The 15106-nt window shown below is 44.5% G+C and overlaps 2 protein-coding genes across 8 annotated transcripts in view; one reads left to right on the top strand and one right to left on the bottom strand.

The window, feature by feature from the left end:
• Positions 1-1950: 1950 nt before the first annotated feature.
• LOC147366995 (uncharacterized) lies at positions 1951-3720 on the bottom strand. Its single transcript, XM_086414643.1, has 2 exons — positions 2456-3720; positions 1951-2095 (listed from the first exon to the last, which is right to left on the bottom strand). Exon 1 carries the CDS (start codon positions 3718-3720, stop codon positions 2563-2565), a length of 1158 nt encoding a protein of 385 aa, XP_086270769.1. The 3' UTR covers positions 1951-2095; positions 2456-2562.
• The window catches only part of TJP2 (tight junction protein 2), a 127955-nt gene continuing 116234 nt past the window's right edge, over positions 3386-15106 (top strand). For 4 of the 7 annotated variants that reach the window (XM_086415436.1, XM_086415439.1, XM_086415442.1 and 1 more), the window contains exon 1: positions 3386-3526. The gene's annotated coding sequence lies outside the window, so the exon portion shown is untranslated. The remainder of the gene's footprint in view (positions 3527-15106) is intronic. The other 3 variants (XM_086415437.1, XM_086415440.1, XM_086415443.1) reach the window with 1 other exon arrangement.

The following is a 15106-nucleotide window of genomic DNA, read 5'->3' on the forward strand; positions in this document are numbered from 1 at the left end:
TGAGCAACTGAACTGAACTGAGATACAGTTTGTACAGCTCATAGCTTGGGTTTCCCAGGAAGCAGAGTTCTTGAGACATGGGCTGTTTGTGTATTAGTCGTTCAGTGTGTTTGACTTTTTGTGACCCCAGGAACTGTAACCCACTAAGCTCCTCAGCCCATGGAATTTTCCAGGTGAGAATTCTCCAGGCAAACTTTCCAATCCGGGGATCGAACCCAGGTCTCAAGAACCTAGGTCTCCTGCATTGCAGGCAGATTCTTTACCATATGAACCACCTGGGGAGCCCCACTGGAAGCAAGGTTTTAGGGAAAGCTAGTGGTGGGGGAACCTGAGAGAGCCAGTTCAAGGGAGTCTCATCCAGTAGTCTTGTGGCTTCAAACATCTGATTAAGTGATTCATTGTGATTTGATTTCTGAGAAGTGATATGGACTGAGCCTCAGAATAGTTTATCCTGGGAGAAAAGGAGGGAATATTTAGTTATCAGCTTCTACCCCCGACTGGTCCACAGTTAGATCATGAAATGCTAACTCACCCACCACTCAGGGTGCTGTATGCATAGGCAACAAGATAGTTTCCATGGATTCTCACACTGGTATTAACAGGGAAGCACTGGAGTGGGAAGTAGGAGATGAGGTCATTTGGGTTGTTCCTGCATGAAGCTGAAAAGAGCCCACCTAGAATTTGTTGCTACAGCAGTGGCTAGAATAAGAGACAGTGAGGGATATAAGATCTAAAATGGTACATATGAAGTGTTAGATACAGTCCAAAAGAGGCAGATAAAATATGTAATTCTGTCTTACAATTTACCAGCTCTCAAAATAATGAATTAGTTCCACTGAATCTGCAAGGTAACCAATTAGGGCTTTTGGGTTTTTTTTTAAGTATTCGAATGACTCATATACATATATATATATGATATATATATATCATATGATATGTATCCTGTATCATATGATATGTATATCACATATATATATGATATATCTCAATTCATTGCAGTCATTTTTGTTATTAATGTTCAAATTTATCCCACTTTGGCCAGTGGGTACTTCTATAAGTTGGCTTCTTATTTGATTTCATGTGAATCTATTAGTTTTTGATAGCTTCCTTGCTTTCTGAATTGACAAGATACTCCCAGTCTTATTTTGGGTACTTCTTGCCTTTAATATAAATAACTCACTTCTCCAAATAGGTCTAGTTTCTTTCAAAGAAAAATGGTATTTAGAGACCACAATGTGGAATCTAAGAGTGCTTAATCCTGCCAGATTGGTCACTCACTGTTCAGTGAACATTTTGAACAACAGACCTTGAGAAAAACTTAAGAAAAGTATAAATTCTAAATGACAATTTCAGTTCAAATTTAATATTGCTTAGCTTTGATTTTATATTTATCTTTTATATTAAAATAAGATTTGTAAGAACATTAACATAAATTATTGCTAACATTATGATTACTAAAAAGCAGTTTATGTTTTGTTTTTTAGCATTCTCTTCATCCTTAAGGTATATTCCTAAGGCATCTAGAACCAAACAATTGTGTTTTAAAGTTACCTGACATAATTTCCCTTTATATGGTTAAGCCACCAACTTGATAACTGTATTCATTTGTTGCATTTTGCTTTTTAAACATTTAATTTTTCATAATCATAAAAATTTACGGCATCCCAGTCAAATCTACAAAACAAGATATAGTCAGAGAAGTTTAGCTTCTATCTTTGTACTTTCCAACTTGCTCCATCTCTCCCAAATTTAATAATTTATCTTTCCACTTAGAAAATACACAAATGTATGTGTTCCTGCTTTCTTAGATTAACAGCAAGACACCATATTCACCTTTACTCATCTTGCCAGCACTGTGTTCCTGACAAACTACTGTTCATCTTTTAAAAACTGTCCTGTCCTGTAGATGCAATCTAGTCACTTGAAATAACTTATTGATAGGTACTCCCCAAAGTCTAAAGGGTAAAGAATCCGCCAGCAAAGCGGGAGACCTGGGTTCCATCCTGGGATTGGGAAGATCCTCTGGAGGAGGGCATGGCAACCCACTCCTTTATTCTTGTCTGGAGAATCCTTATGGACAGAGGAGCCTGGCCAGCTAGAGAAAACGAGGTCTTAAAGTCAGACAGGACTGAGCACGCGCGCGCACACACATACACAGTCTAAACGAAATGAACTTGAGTTTTACTTATTCCATTACTTCTGGCAAAGGTTTGTGTAAGGGAGGAGGGAAGGGGAGCTTGCCAATCGTAAGCAAATCTGTCTTAACTGAATGAAGGTATGATCTTCCCATGAATATTTTTTGTGTGTGTGGTAAAATACACATAAAAAATTGACCGTTTAAACCATTAAGTTGTGCAACCAGCATTTTTCAGAGTTCCAAATTGAAACTCTTCACCCATTAAACAAGTCCCCAAAACCATCCCAGGACCTTTAACAAGACTAAATGAAGACGCACCTGCTCGCCAGTTGCAGGCTTGGGCACTAGGAGGATTCTGCCTTCCCATCTGAGCAGGGATTCCAGCGGAGACCAAGCTAGATCTCGGTTAACGCTCACGCCCTCACCTATTGTCCCAGCGGGAGGAACCGGTATTTCCGGATTGGGGCCTCAGACCCAGTGATCCCGGCTAAGAGTGAGGTTGGTGGAGGAGGGGAACGGAAGCTGATCATAAAAGTTAACTTTCCATCAAAATAATTAACCTGTTTTCCCATCCCCCTCCCAACAAAAACAAAGATCCACCCCCACCCCCCAACCCGCCGCCTCCAGCAAAAGTCGCCAATTGAACACCCACAATGGCCCCCAACCATCGTCCGGTGGTTTTTGAAAAAGTAGAAACGCTGACCAGTTCCTTGCCCACACCCAGGGAGAGGATCAAAAAGCCGAATCAGGTCAAGAATAAAGAAAGCAGCACAGCGAATTCCACTCGCCCTTGGGCGGGAAGAAAGCTCAGCGGTAGTTCTGCAGAGAAGAAAAAAGCCAGACCAGTGAGCGCGCGGGCTGGAGTGACCAGGCAGGCAGTCCCTGCGGCCGTAGCCCCTACCCCACCGCTGGGTGGCGTGTGTGAACCTCGCCCCCGGCTCGGTCCTTCCAGATACCCCAAAGTAAAGCTGCAAGAAACTGCGTTTCTCTGCCCCGGCTCGCACGCTTGGCACCCTTGGGGGCTCGAAGGAGACAGGCGACAGCCTCTGGCCACCCGAGTCCCCTCCGGGCCGCCGCTCTCTCCGGTCGCCCAACCCCCCTGCCCCCACCCTGGATTTTTTTTTTTTTTTCCTTTCTCCCAAACCTCCAAACAGGAAATAGCTTGAGTCACAATAATACACGGGAGCGGCGGCCGAGGCCACTCGCACCCGCCCATTCCCCGGGCCGCCTCCAGTACTCCGGCTCCGCCAGGCGCCGCCGGCGAAGCGCGGGGAGCGCAGGGGACATCGGCCCAGCCGCCGGCGTAGTGTCGAAGGCGCCCAAGCGCCGGCCAGATCCGCCTTCACTGTGACCCCGACCGCGCCAGCTTCGGCCGCCACCGGCTTCCAGGCGAGTACCCTCCTCCCTCTCCCTTCCGACCACCGAGCGCCCGCGGGCGTCCCGGCATGGCCCTCCGCGAGGCTGGAGGAGAGCCGCCCCCAGCGCCGCAGCCGCGCTCCGGCAGCGCCGGGACACCTTGCTCGGGTCTCGACTTCGGCTGGGGAGGGCTTTGCGGGGTTCTGGGGGGTGCTCTCTGGATTCATCGTGAGGGAGGAGGTGTGGGGTGGGTAGCGGGAGAAAACGCGAGCTGATGTCAGCCCACGTCCCTGTTGATTCGGAGTATACTTTCTTGGACAGTAACTTTTTTCTCCCTTTTCTGGGGATGCTTAACCGACTTTTGCCTCCCCGATTCCTCCAAGGGATGACAGTCACAGGGTTCTCCTGCGCAGTCGTCTAGAAGGAGCGGCTACAGGTGCCTGCGACCCACTTTCTTTCTCTACCTGGCCTGGAGTTCTCTCCTCAAGGGACGGGAAATGTTTCACTTTCTGTTGAGCTTCTCTTTAACCAGATTAAAAGGGCCTCTCAGTTTGTGTTGGAGCGGTCAACACTCGCAGCGTCCGGAGGAGGCTTTATGCAGGCCGAGGGAGGCGAGGGCTAGTTGAGAGCAGGTGCGGGCTGCCTGCGCAATCACCGCCGCACACCTGAGAGCCCGGGAGATGCTCGTTAGCCCGCGCAGCCCGGGAGCCCCGAGCTCCCACCTCCGCAGGATTTTAGAGAATTGTTTTCCCCACTTTCTGATGCATTTGTAAGGGAGGGGCCGAGTTCGTCAATGTGCTGCGCGTTGTCAGTCTTCAAGGGCTACATTGCAAGGTTCTTCTATAGGGATCTTGGTCAAAATTGAGTTGGACATCTTTGTGTTGGAGAAAGGCCACTGAATTCCAGGCATTCTTCGAGGTTGAGAAGGGTGTTTTCAAGACTGTTCTGAAGTCGGCTTGAGGGCTTTCTGCGAAACTACCGCTCTGTCAGTTCTCCTTATCGCCTGTGGCTGCTTTTTAGTCCCGGGGGTGGGTGCGTTTTCTTCGTACTCTATGTGCAGTGAGACCTTCCTGGTTTCTAAGAAGGTTGTGAACAACCCTCCGCGTTTCTCGGTGAGAGGACCGTGGTTCTAGAGCGGTTGGATTAATAGGGTGGCTGCGTTACTTCAAGCGCTCTGGGGCCTTGCTGCTGTGAGTGAGCCAGGATCCAGCAACATCGGCATCACCTGGGGCATCTTGAAATATGGGATTTCAGAGCTACCCTGGCCTGCTCAATCAAGGTCCTCAGGGAATCCTTTGAGTATTATCGCTTGAGAAACACTAGCAGAGGGTATGTTGGGCTGAAGTTTTTTTGTCCAGTTTAAACACTAGCAGAGGGTATGTTGGGCTGAAGTTTTTTTGTCCGGTTTAAAGAAGTAATTTACAGTATATTTCCCTACATTTCCATCCAGTCCTATATTTGAACCTTCATTCTGCCAGACCAGGACAAACACATTTAACAGCTTTATGGGTCCAGCCCCTCCGCCCCAGGGAGCTAGGCACCTTACACAAGATTTGGACATGTGGTTAGTATACTAGCTATGTGTTTTTTGTTTCTAGATACTTTTATTATTATTGTGATAAAATACAACATAAAATTTGTCATTATAATAATTTCTTTTTTTTTCTTTTTTTTTCACCACACTGTGTGGCTTCCTGGTTCTTAGTTCCCTGACCAGGGATTGAACCCAGGCCCCAGGCGATGAAAGCACAGAGTCCTCACCCACCACCAGGGAATTCCTAACCATTTTTAAGAGGACAATTCAGTGACATTAAGCACTGTCACCATGTTGTGCAACCATCCCTGCTCTCTTTTTCCAGAACTTTTTCCTTGTCCCAAACAGAAACTCTGTACTTATTAAAGAATACCCTCTTCCCCCCTCTTCCCAGCCCCTGAGCTTCTGGCTACTGTTCATGACATTTTCCGTAGGGTACAGAGAAGGTTGAATAGGAATACAGAGTAAAAGTAAAATCATGTTTACAGAATATGGATAAACATTTGGAAATTCTTGGGTTGCTGGCCTGATGGACTTGGCAACGAAACTCCAGGTTTTTAAAATGCATGTGCTTTCTTTGAAGGGAGACAGCCTGAACCTATGAGGCCTTCCTTTTTGGTGTGACTGGAGCACTTCATTTAATTGGCTTTATTTTGGGTGTCCTGTTTATATTGGGCTTAGTTTTTTAATAGTGAATCAAACTCATTTTTGAAAGCAGTTAAAATAAACCTTAAGCAAAAGTATTGTTGCTTGGGGTATATATAGGAGGAGATCACAGGAAGACTTCAGAAAGATTTGAAATGATTTTCTAAAAGACCTCAAACTGTTTCAATTCTGCTTTAATGTTAAGTGAGTCTAATGGATCAAGGACATTGTTTCTGGTTCTAAAAATGTTTGTATATAATTTGGGAAAGCCTTGTTGTTGTTTTAATTGAAGTATAGTTGATTTACAATGTTGTATTAGTTTCAGGTATATAGCAAAGTGATTCAGTTACACACACATATATATTCTTTTTCAGATTTTTTTTCCATTATAGGTTATTGCAAGATATTGAATATAGTTCACTGTGCTATACAGTAGGTCCTTTTTGTTTATTTTGTATATAGTAGTGTATATCTGTTAATTCCAAACTCATAATTTATAGAAAAGCTTTGTAATAATGAATGTCATCCTCTTGTATCTGCTTAAAATTGTCCAGGTTGCCATTTGAGGACATGCTTTTCAGTGAGAACAGAAATGTGAATTAGCAAACTAGTAAAAATGGTTTCATTCATGATCTAACAAAGACACTGTTATAGATCTAGAATGTGGTTCAGAATACATAAGTGATCAGAGATATTGGGAAGATTTAATACTACACGGTCTAGACTTTGAAACAAATAAAAAGATGAGCCCAAACTGAAATAAATTCCAAAAGAGCAAAGAAATCAACAGCAAAGGATTCTTTCTATGGTACTACAAGACCTCTAATCAGTTAGATTATACTTGGCTTGATTTTAGGCATTAGGATAACTAGTCCAGCTCCCAGGAAAATCAAGTCTTGGGCAATCTCCTTTTTGAGACCAGTCAGCAGTGCTACCTCTGCATATCAACCAGATGGTCTCTATGCAGTACCCCAAATGCTACACAGTGTAGAAGGAAGGGCACAGGATTCAGGTGCAGAAGAACTGATATTTACCCTGACCAACTGACTGAGCAGGAGTAAGCCTCAGAAACTCGGAGCCACCATGTCCCTAAGTATAAAATTAGGGAGAAGTTGTCTCTCTCTAAGATTATGTAGTAAGGATTCAAAAGGACCTTACTTATAAAAGTGCTTGTAAACTGTAAAAGGATAATAAAAATTTCTTACCTTCATTTGGGAGAAAGTTACAGTGCAAAAGAGATAGAAGAAGTCACATATTTGGGGTACCTAACACTTTTTAGTTAACTGTGTTTGTTTGTAATTTTCTTCTAGCTTTAAGGTCATTTTTTTTTTTTTTTGGCCATGCTGTAAAGCTTGTGGGATCTTAGTTCCCCAAGCCAGGGATTGAACCCATACCCTCTGCAGTGGAAGCACAGTATCTTAACCATTGAATCACCAGGGAAGTCTTCCTCGAGGTCATTTTTTTTAAAAAACAAGTTTATTGAGATGTAATTCATATACCATACAATTCACCAATAAAGTGTACAATTCATTGATATTGAATATATTCACCAAGTTGTGCAACCATCACCATAATCAATTTCAGGACATTTTTATTGCCCTAAAAATAGTACTACTCCTTCTACCCCTTAGCTGACCCCTTCTAATCTTCTGCCTCCCCCAACCTAAATAACCACTAATCTACTTTCTGTCTATAGATTTGCCTATGCTGGACATTCAATATAAATGGAATCATACAATATGTGGTTTTGTATTCTGACTTCTTTCATTTAGCATAGTGTTTTCAAAATTTATCTACATTGCCTCATGTATCAGAGCTTTCTTTTTATTGCCAAATAATGTTCTGTTGTAAGTATATACCACATTTTGTTTATCCATTCATCTGTTGACGGACATTTGTGTTGTTTCTACTTTTTGCCTGTTATAAATAATGCTGCTCTGAACATTCATGTTTTTAGGTGGACATGTTTTCATTTTGAGGGGGTACATACCTATAAGTGAAAAACATATGTTAATTCTATATTTAACATTTTCAGGAACTGCCAGACTGTTTTCCAAAGTGATTGCACCATTTACAATCCCATTAGCAAAGTGTGAGAGTTTCAGTTTCTCTAGTTTTTTTTTTTCTTGGCCATCCTAGTTGGTGTGAAGTAGTTTTGATTTACACTCCTCTGATGGCCAATGATGCTAAACATCTTTTCATGAGCTTATTTATTAAGCCATTCTTTTTTTTTTTTAAATCATTTTCTAAGGAAAAATAGATAGAGGAAGAGGAAAATCAGTTTTGTATAGATTCCCTAGTTTCAGTGGTCTAGGAAAATACTGAAAATGTAAATTGAGTACTTCGCTCTTTTCAAATTTATTTTGGTTTTGACTCATCTTTTTATTTGCCTTGAGGCCTAGTACCTGTAGTACATGATGTTCCAAAGGATTTGAGTGAAGAATTAATACATAGATTCTTGGAGGTGAAGGGGAGTAAGTAGACAGGGATTTAGTATTCTATATGCCGATACAATGCCCCCTAAAAAATTATGCACCACTCAAATGTTAATAACGCACCAAAAAATAAATGTACTTGTGCTGATGGTGGACATTTTAAACACTTGAACTAAAATATTGTTTGGTAGTCTGTTGATTAACATCTGTTCATTCTACTTAATATATAAGAATATACAGCTCATATTCATAGATTGTAGCTTTTATTAGGCTCTCTTTTTAAAAATCTTTTAAAATTTTTATTCATTTTTTTTGTGGCTGTGTTGGGTTTTCATTGCTTTGCACATGTTTTCTGTAGTTGCAGCGAGCAGGGGTATTCTTCGTTGCGGTGTATGGGCTTCTCTCGTGGAGCAGGATCCAGGCTCCGGGCTTCAGCACTTGTAACACACGGACTCAGTGGTTGTGGTTCACAGGCTATGGAATCTCACCAGACCAGGGATCAAACCCGTTTTTCCTGCATTAGCAGACTACTGATTTTATTTTCATATACTCCGAGTAGGCTGGTGGATGTTTTGGCATGAGTTTGTGCATTTCCGTTCTTTCTTTCCAAGGCTGCATGGCAATGTGTTTTCTCTATAGCCATGTGGAGAATTACCATCATGGTCTACAGTTACAAATGGATCATGAATTTTTAAAATACCTATAGGCGTTTTAGAGGCCCACTGTATTGAACTTGGGTTGTATGTTTGGATCTTATATTACTGGTGAATGTAGAGAGCAGTAAGGAAATAAAAAAATCAGCCAGATTTAGCAAATTACTATTTCCTTATTCCTTAGAATAAGCAAATGGAAGTGTGTGGTTCAGTGGTCCTCACACACTGGGCTGTATCTGAATCACCTGGAAGCTTGATAAAATATACATTGCTGAGCACCCCCCACCCCGAATTTGGTTACTGAGTTAGTCAGTCTGAATGGGACCCTGATAATCTGCATCTCCAACAAGTGCCCAGGTGATGTTGATGCTGCTGGTCTGGTCTTAGAGACCCAGTGGAATGGAGGCATTTGGAAATGGACTGGAATAAGAGTGAGGGAAGGGACAAGGTTAGCGGTGGGCTCCTGCATTCTGTGCGTACGGGAACTGGATAGAGCTGAGGAGCTAGATGTGACTCAGGAAGGGCATGGACAGGTGCTGGGAACTGGGACATAGGGATTAGTGGGGAGGGGTATCTGGAAGAGAAGCCTCTGATATGGGGAAGGAGTAGGGAGAGGGTTCTGAGGAGACCAAGGCCACTGAGGGCCCCAACTCCATGTAAACAGGGGAGTGAGGACACAGCTTTTCACTGCTTCCAGAAAGGCCAGCGTTACCAGGTCGTGGGATGGGCTACGTGGGGACAGAGCCAAGTGTGAACTTGCCTTCATAAGATAAGGGATCCCTGTAGTCCTTCAGGCAAAGTCCTGGAGTCATGACTGGCCCCTCCCCATCTTGACTATTACTGTTAATCATAGTCAGCCTAGAATCTGGGGAGCTTTGTAAGCCAGAGCAAGAGTCCTTTGTGCAAGGAGTAGCCATCAAGTTTTAGTTTTCCTCCTCTCACGCCTTTGCCAGCTCAGCTTAATGGCTTAAAAATCTGTGCTACCAGGTGTCTAGTCTCCTTAGCATAACTTGGCATAAGCGGATTCTGAGAGTGGGTGCTGACAGTCCATGTCATGAAGGTCAGGTTCGTTACAGAAAAGAAATCCAAGAAGGGAGCTAGCCCAATACTGTTGGGTCCTGTGAAGTTAAGCTGTGTCCCACCTTCCCGTGGTTTCACAGACTTGAGACTAACATCTGATTTTATTTCATATTTTGCATGAAAGGAATCCTCATTGTATCTGAGGATATAAAGCATTTATCTTGGGCTTTGGAATGAGGCCAAAGCCTGCCACCGAAGCACTCTGTGTTCCCATCTGGGAGCACCTGCCATCAGCAGGGGGAGAGGGGTTGGTATCCATGGGTGTGATCTCCACCCAGCTCTGCCTATGGTGTGCTGCTGAGGTCAGAGCTGGGCAGCTGCCACCTACGTTACACTCACCTTGGCGTCCTCCACCCCACTCAGCTGGTTGCACAATTTTACATTCCTACTTGGCCCCTGTGGGCCGAGGGTGTGTGATTCTGCTGGTAAATGGTCAGAACTAGAAGCATTTCTCAGTCTTGCTTCTGGGAAAGATGCTGTTTCAGGATCCCTAAGGTGACCTCCAGTTTCTATGATTTGCTAAGAGGACTCAGAGTCTCACCTCTATGGTTATTACTGTGAGAGTACAACAAAGCAAAACCGGTAAATGGAAGAAGCCACTTGGATCAGAATCTGAGGAAACCAGGCACGGACTTCCAAGTGTCCTCTCCTAGAGCAGGCGCATAGGCCATGATTAATTCCAACAGACCACATGTATGAAATGTTGCCAACCAGGAAACTTCATTAGCGACTCAGTGCCCAGGCTTAGTGGGTGTCAGAAGATACGAATTTTGTAATCAGACCAACTTGGGTTGTAATCACACCTCCAGTACTTATTACCAGTGTGGCCACGAGAGAGTTACTTAGTCATCTGGTGCCTGAGTTTCTTCATCTGAGAACAGAATTTATATCTACCTCCGAAAGTCATTGTGAGAATGAACGAAGGTAATGCATTTTTAAAAATTTTTATTTATTTTTGTTTTTGACTGTGCTGGGTCTTTGTTGCTGTGTGGGCTTTTCTCTAGTAGTGCAAAGCAGGGCTTCTCTCTAGTTGCAGCACTCAGGCTTCTCATTGCAGTGTCTTCTCTTGTAGAGCACGGGCCCTAGGGTGCATGGGTTTCAATGTTTGCAACTCTCGGGCTCCAGAGCACAGGCTCAGTAGTTATGGTGCGTGGACTTAGCTGCTCCATGGCATGTGGGATTTTCCTGGACCAGGGATCAAACCCATGTCTTCTGCATTGGCAGGCAGCTTCTTTACCATTGAGCCACCAGGGGCGCCCGGGTAATGCATTTTAAGGGGAGCACTTATCTCAGTGGCAGACACAGTGAATGTGGTCACCAAAACATGGTTTAGCCACATATCGGCCAGGGGAAGGGTGTGTGGGCCAGAGTGGGTGGCATCTGCCATACCTGCTGTGTGCAGAGCCTAAGGTCAGAAGACATCTCTAGCCCTGGGCTCATAGGTGCACCTCAGGCTGCCTTCTTGCCAGCTCATCCTACCTACTGACCTGAGAACATTTTTTGCTGTTTTGCTCTTCTGTCTCCTAGGAATACTTTTCCCTGTGCCTCGGATGGCTCAGCTCCTTCTATTAGCCTAAGGAATGTCTGCTCATATTTTTAAGACCTAACTCAAGTACTTTCTCTGTGAAGACTTTCCCAAGCCAAGCCCCTTAAACAGGCTTATCCACTCTGTCCTGCCTCATCCCTGTTCCGTGGACCCCTACTGCAGTGTGCTGGGTTACAGTTACTTGTTGCTCTGCTAGACTGGGTGGTTCTTGAGGGAAGGGATGGTTTCATATTATTTATATGTGCAGCATCACTCAGAATGTTGGATAGGGAGCAGCTCAGGGGTTGTCCAGGGAGTGAATGAATGAATGGAGTGTTGGGCTGGACCTAGAACCCAACAGGAAATGGATACAGTGCCGGCAAAATAGGTATCTGCCTTCAGAGCAGCCCCTGACAGTCTAGAGGGGGAGATAGATGGTAAACAGGTATAATTAGAGAAGTGACGTGAGGGAAGCAGAGTCTGGCCCAGCTGCAGGTGCAAGGGGAGCAGGAACAAGGAGAAAGGGGCGGTCCAAGTGTTGATGCCCTGGGCAGTGTGATATCTGCTGGAGCTTGGGTGGTTGTTGGAGGCTGGAAGAACTGGTCAGGCAGGGAGCCACTCCCAAAGAGCCAGGAATCCTCCAGATGGGGAGGGAGAGGTGGATCAAAGGTTACCAACACCTCAGCTGCCAAAGGGCAGGAAATCTAAGTGGAAACTTGGAAGGTTGAAGTGGTCCAAGGGGAACTTGGAAAACTGGGGTTGGGGAACACAGGGTTAATTGAGGAAGTGGCACCCAGTAACCTGAAAACCTGTCTGGGAATGGATCTCTGATCTTAGGCTTCCATAACAAGATACCACAGCCTGGGGGTGTTAAGCCACAGACATTTATTACTCACATTTCTGGAGGCTGGAAGCCTGAGATCTGGGTGCTGGCATGGTCCATTTCTGGGTGAGGACCGCCTTCCTGGCTTGCAGAAGGTGACCTTCTCCCTGTGCGCTCACACAGCCTTTCTTAAGTGTGTGCGCACGGAGAGGGAGCCGTCTCTGTCTCTTCTTCTTCCTTATCCCATCGTGAAGAACCCACCTTTGTGACCTAACATAAACCTCATTTACGTTCCAGTTCCCCATCATGATCACCAACATGCTAGGAATTAGGGCTTTGATTGATGCATTTTAAGAGGACACAAACCTTTAGTCCATAATAACCTGGGCCAATAAATATTTGCTGAGTAAATAATAATCATGGCTAGCACTTAGCACTTCAGATGGTTCAGACTCTAAGTGTTTTGCATATATTTTTTTAAGTTTAATTTTCACACAACTTTATTAGGTAGGCACCATTATTATGCCCTATTTACAGAGGAGGAAAATGAGGCCCTGGAGAGGTATAGAGGCTTGCCCAGGCTATACAGCTAACTAAATATGAAGCTGGGACACAAACTGAGGCAGTCCGGTTCTAGAGAGCAGGATTTTAACCATTATACCCTGCTGCCTCTTAGTTAGGAAGTAAACTCTGGTGTTATTGGGTATCTGTCATATGCTGATTCCTCAGGAGAGATGCTAGCGATACAAGGATGAATATGACATCTTATCTGCCTTCTAGGCCATCACAGAATGCTTAGAGAAACAGCTATGACTTTTGCTGCTAAGTCATTTCAGTCGTGTCCGACTCTGGGCGACCCCATAGATGGTCCCTGGGATTCTCCAGGCGAGAACACTGGAATGGGTCGCCATTTCCTTCTGCCGTGCATGAAAGTGAAAAGTGAAAGTGAAGTCACTCAGTCGTGTCGGACCCTCAGCGACCCCATGGACTGCAGCCTTCCAGGCTCCTCCAGCCATGGGATTTTCCAGGCAAGAGTACTGGAGCTGGGTGCCATTGACTTTTGAAGTCACTGGAAATGTATTGAGGCCGACAGAAACATTGTTTCACCTTTCTTTTGTAACTACTACACAGGACCATTAGCAAAGGTAAAGTGTTTCACTATTTTAGAATGTATATAGATGGACAGGGAGGCCTGGCGGGCTGTGATTCATGGGGTCGCAAAGAGTCGGACACAACTGAGCGACTGATCTGATCTGATCTGATAGTGGCTGAAGTGCTCACAACATTACATATATTGTGTGGGAAATAGGGGGCTGAGTCATCAAATTAGAATTGACTATTTTTACTAGAGTTTCTAATGTAATGACAGTAACTAAATGATGGTAATGCATATCCTAAAATTTATAATACTATCAAGATACAATTTGAGGAAAAGTAGAACCACTTATGTAAAAAAGCTTTTTAACTAAAAATAAATACAGATAATTTAGATATATTTTACAGGAAAATTTAAAACAAAGTGAATTAAAAACCTTGTGGTGTTTCAGAATCTTGACTATTAGGGAAGATCCTGTACATGCAGAAGCTTAGTAAACCCAGGAGGTAATTCTTTTTTTTTTGCCTGGATGTGGGTGTTCAGGGAAAAACCCAGTCCATAAGGAGGAGGATAAGGTGGACAGAGATCCCTAGGTGGGAAGCCAGCTTGCTGATGGTTGGGGTTGGGGGAGAGTGCTTCTTGGAAGGAAGAGAAGGAAGAGGATTTCTTCTTTTATTTATTTATATCTTTTGGCTGTGTTGGGTCTTCATTGCTGTGCACGGGCTTTCTCTAATTGTGGCAAGTGAGGGCAACTCTTCGTTGCAGTGCTCCAGCTTCTTGTTGCTAGGGCACGTGGGCTCAGTATTTGCAGCTCACAGGCCATTGAAGTCGTGCTCAGTAATTGTGGCATACCGGCTTACTTGCTCCGAGGCATGTGGCATATTCCTGGATGATCGAACCCATGTCCCCTGCATTGGCAGGCAGATTCCTGTCCACTCCCCTGTGCCACCAGAGACACCCCTTTTAATTTGACTTAATTAATTAATTTACTTTTGGTTGTCTGTTGGTTGGTTTTGCACGGCCTTTCTCTAGTTGCAGCAAGTGGGAGTACTCTTCCTTGTGCTGGTGGGTTTCTTACTGCAGTCATTTCTCTTGTTCCGCAGCCTGGGCTCTAGGGCTTCCGTAGGTGCAGCATTCAGGCTCAGCAGTTGTGGCACATGGGCTTGGTTGCTCCATGGCATGTGGAATCTTCCTGGACCAGGGATCAAGCTCATATTCCCTGTACTGGCAGGTGGACTCTTATCCACTATGCTACCAGGGAAGTCCAAGAGGATGTCTTCTTGCCACAGACTCCACCTTTGGATCCAGTGGAAATAGCAGATTTGAGAGAGAGGAGGTGAGGGAAGGGGAAACCCTGCAGCAAAGAGGGAGTTGGAGAGTAGGGCTGAGATATTCTCCTATCTCAGAAGAAGAGCACTTCTGCCAGGGATCAGGAAGAGATGTGCTGTCTGAGTCCTCAGATGCAGGTAGGTTACCCAGGAAGGCACTAGAGCAGAGTAGGAAAGAGCTAGAGCAGAGTAGCAAAGAATCAGACCTGGGCTTGAATGTTGCCTCTGCCACTTAGGAGCCGTGAGATCTAGGGTAGGTTTCTCCACTCTGAGCCTTAGTTTTCTCTTTGTAAAGGGGGTCAGTAATACTGCCTTCTCCCTGAATTGCTGTGGTTCGAGCTTCATTGCTTTCATGGTTTTTTGTCTCAAGTCTGCACTGTTCTGTCTTGAGAAGAAGTTTTATCCAGCCTCCCCCGCTATCAAACCAACGACCATAAGCTCCTTCTGAAGGAATAGAATTTGGCTTTGAGAAGAAGACGGAGTCATTGCAGCTT

This window comes from Bos grunniens, chromosome 8, assembly GCF_055505025.1.
Source record: "Bos grunniens cultivar Pamir isolate PY7600 chromosome 8, Bosgru_T2T1.0, whole genome shotgun sequence".
NCBI lineage: Eukaryota > Metazoa > Chordata > Mammalia > Artiodactyla > Bovidae > Bos > Bos grunniens.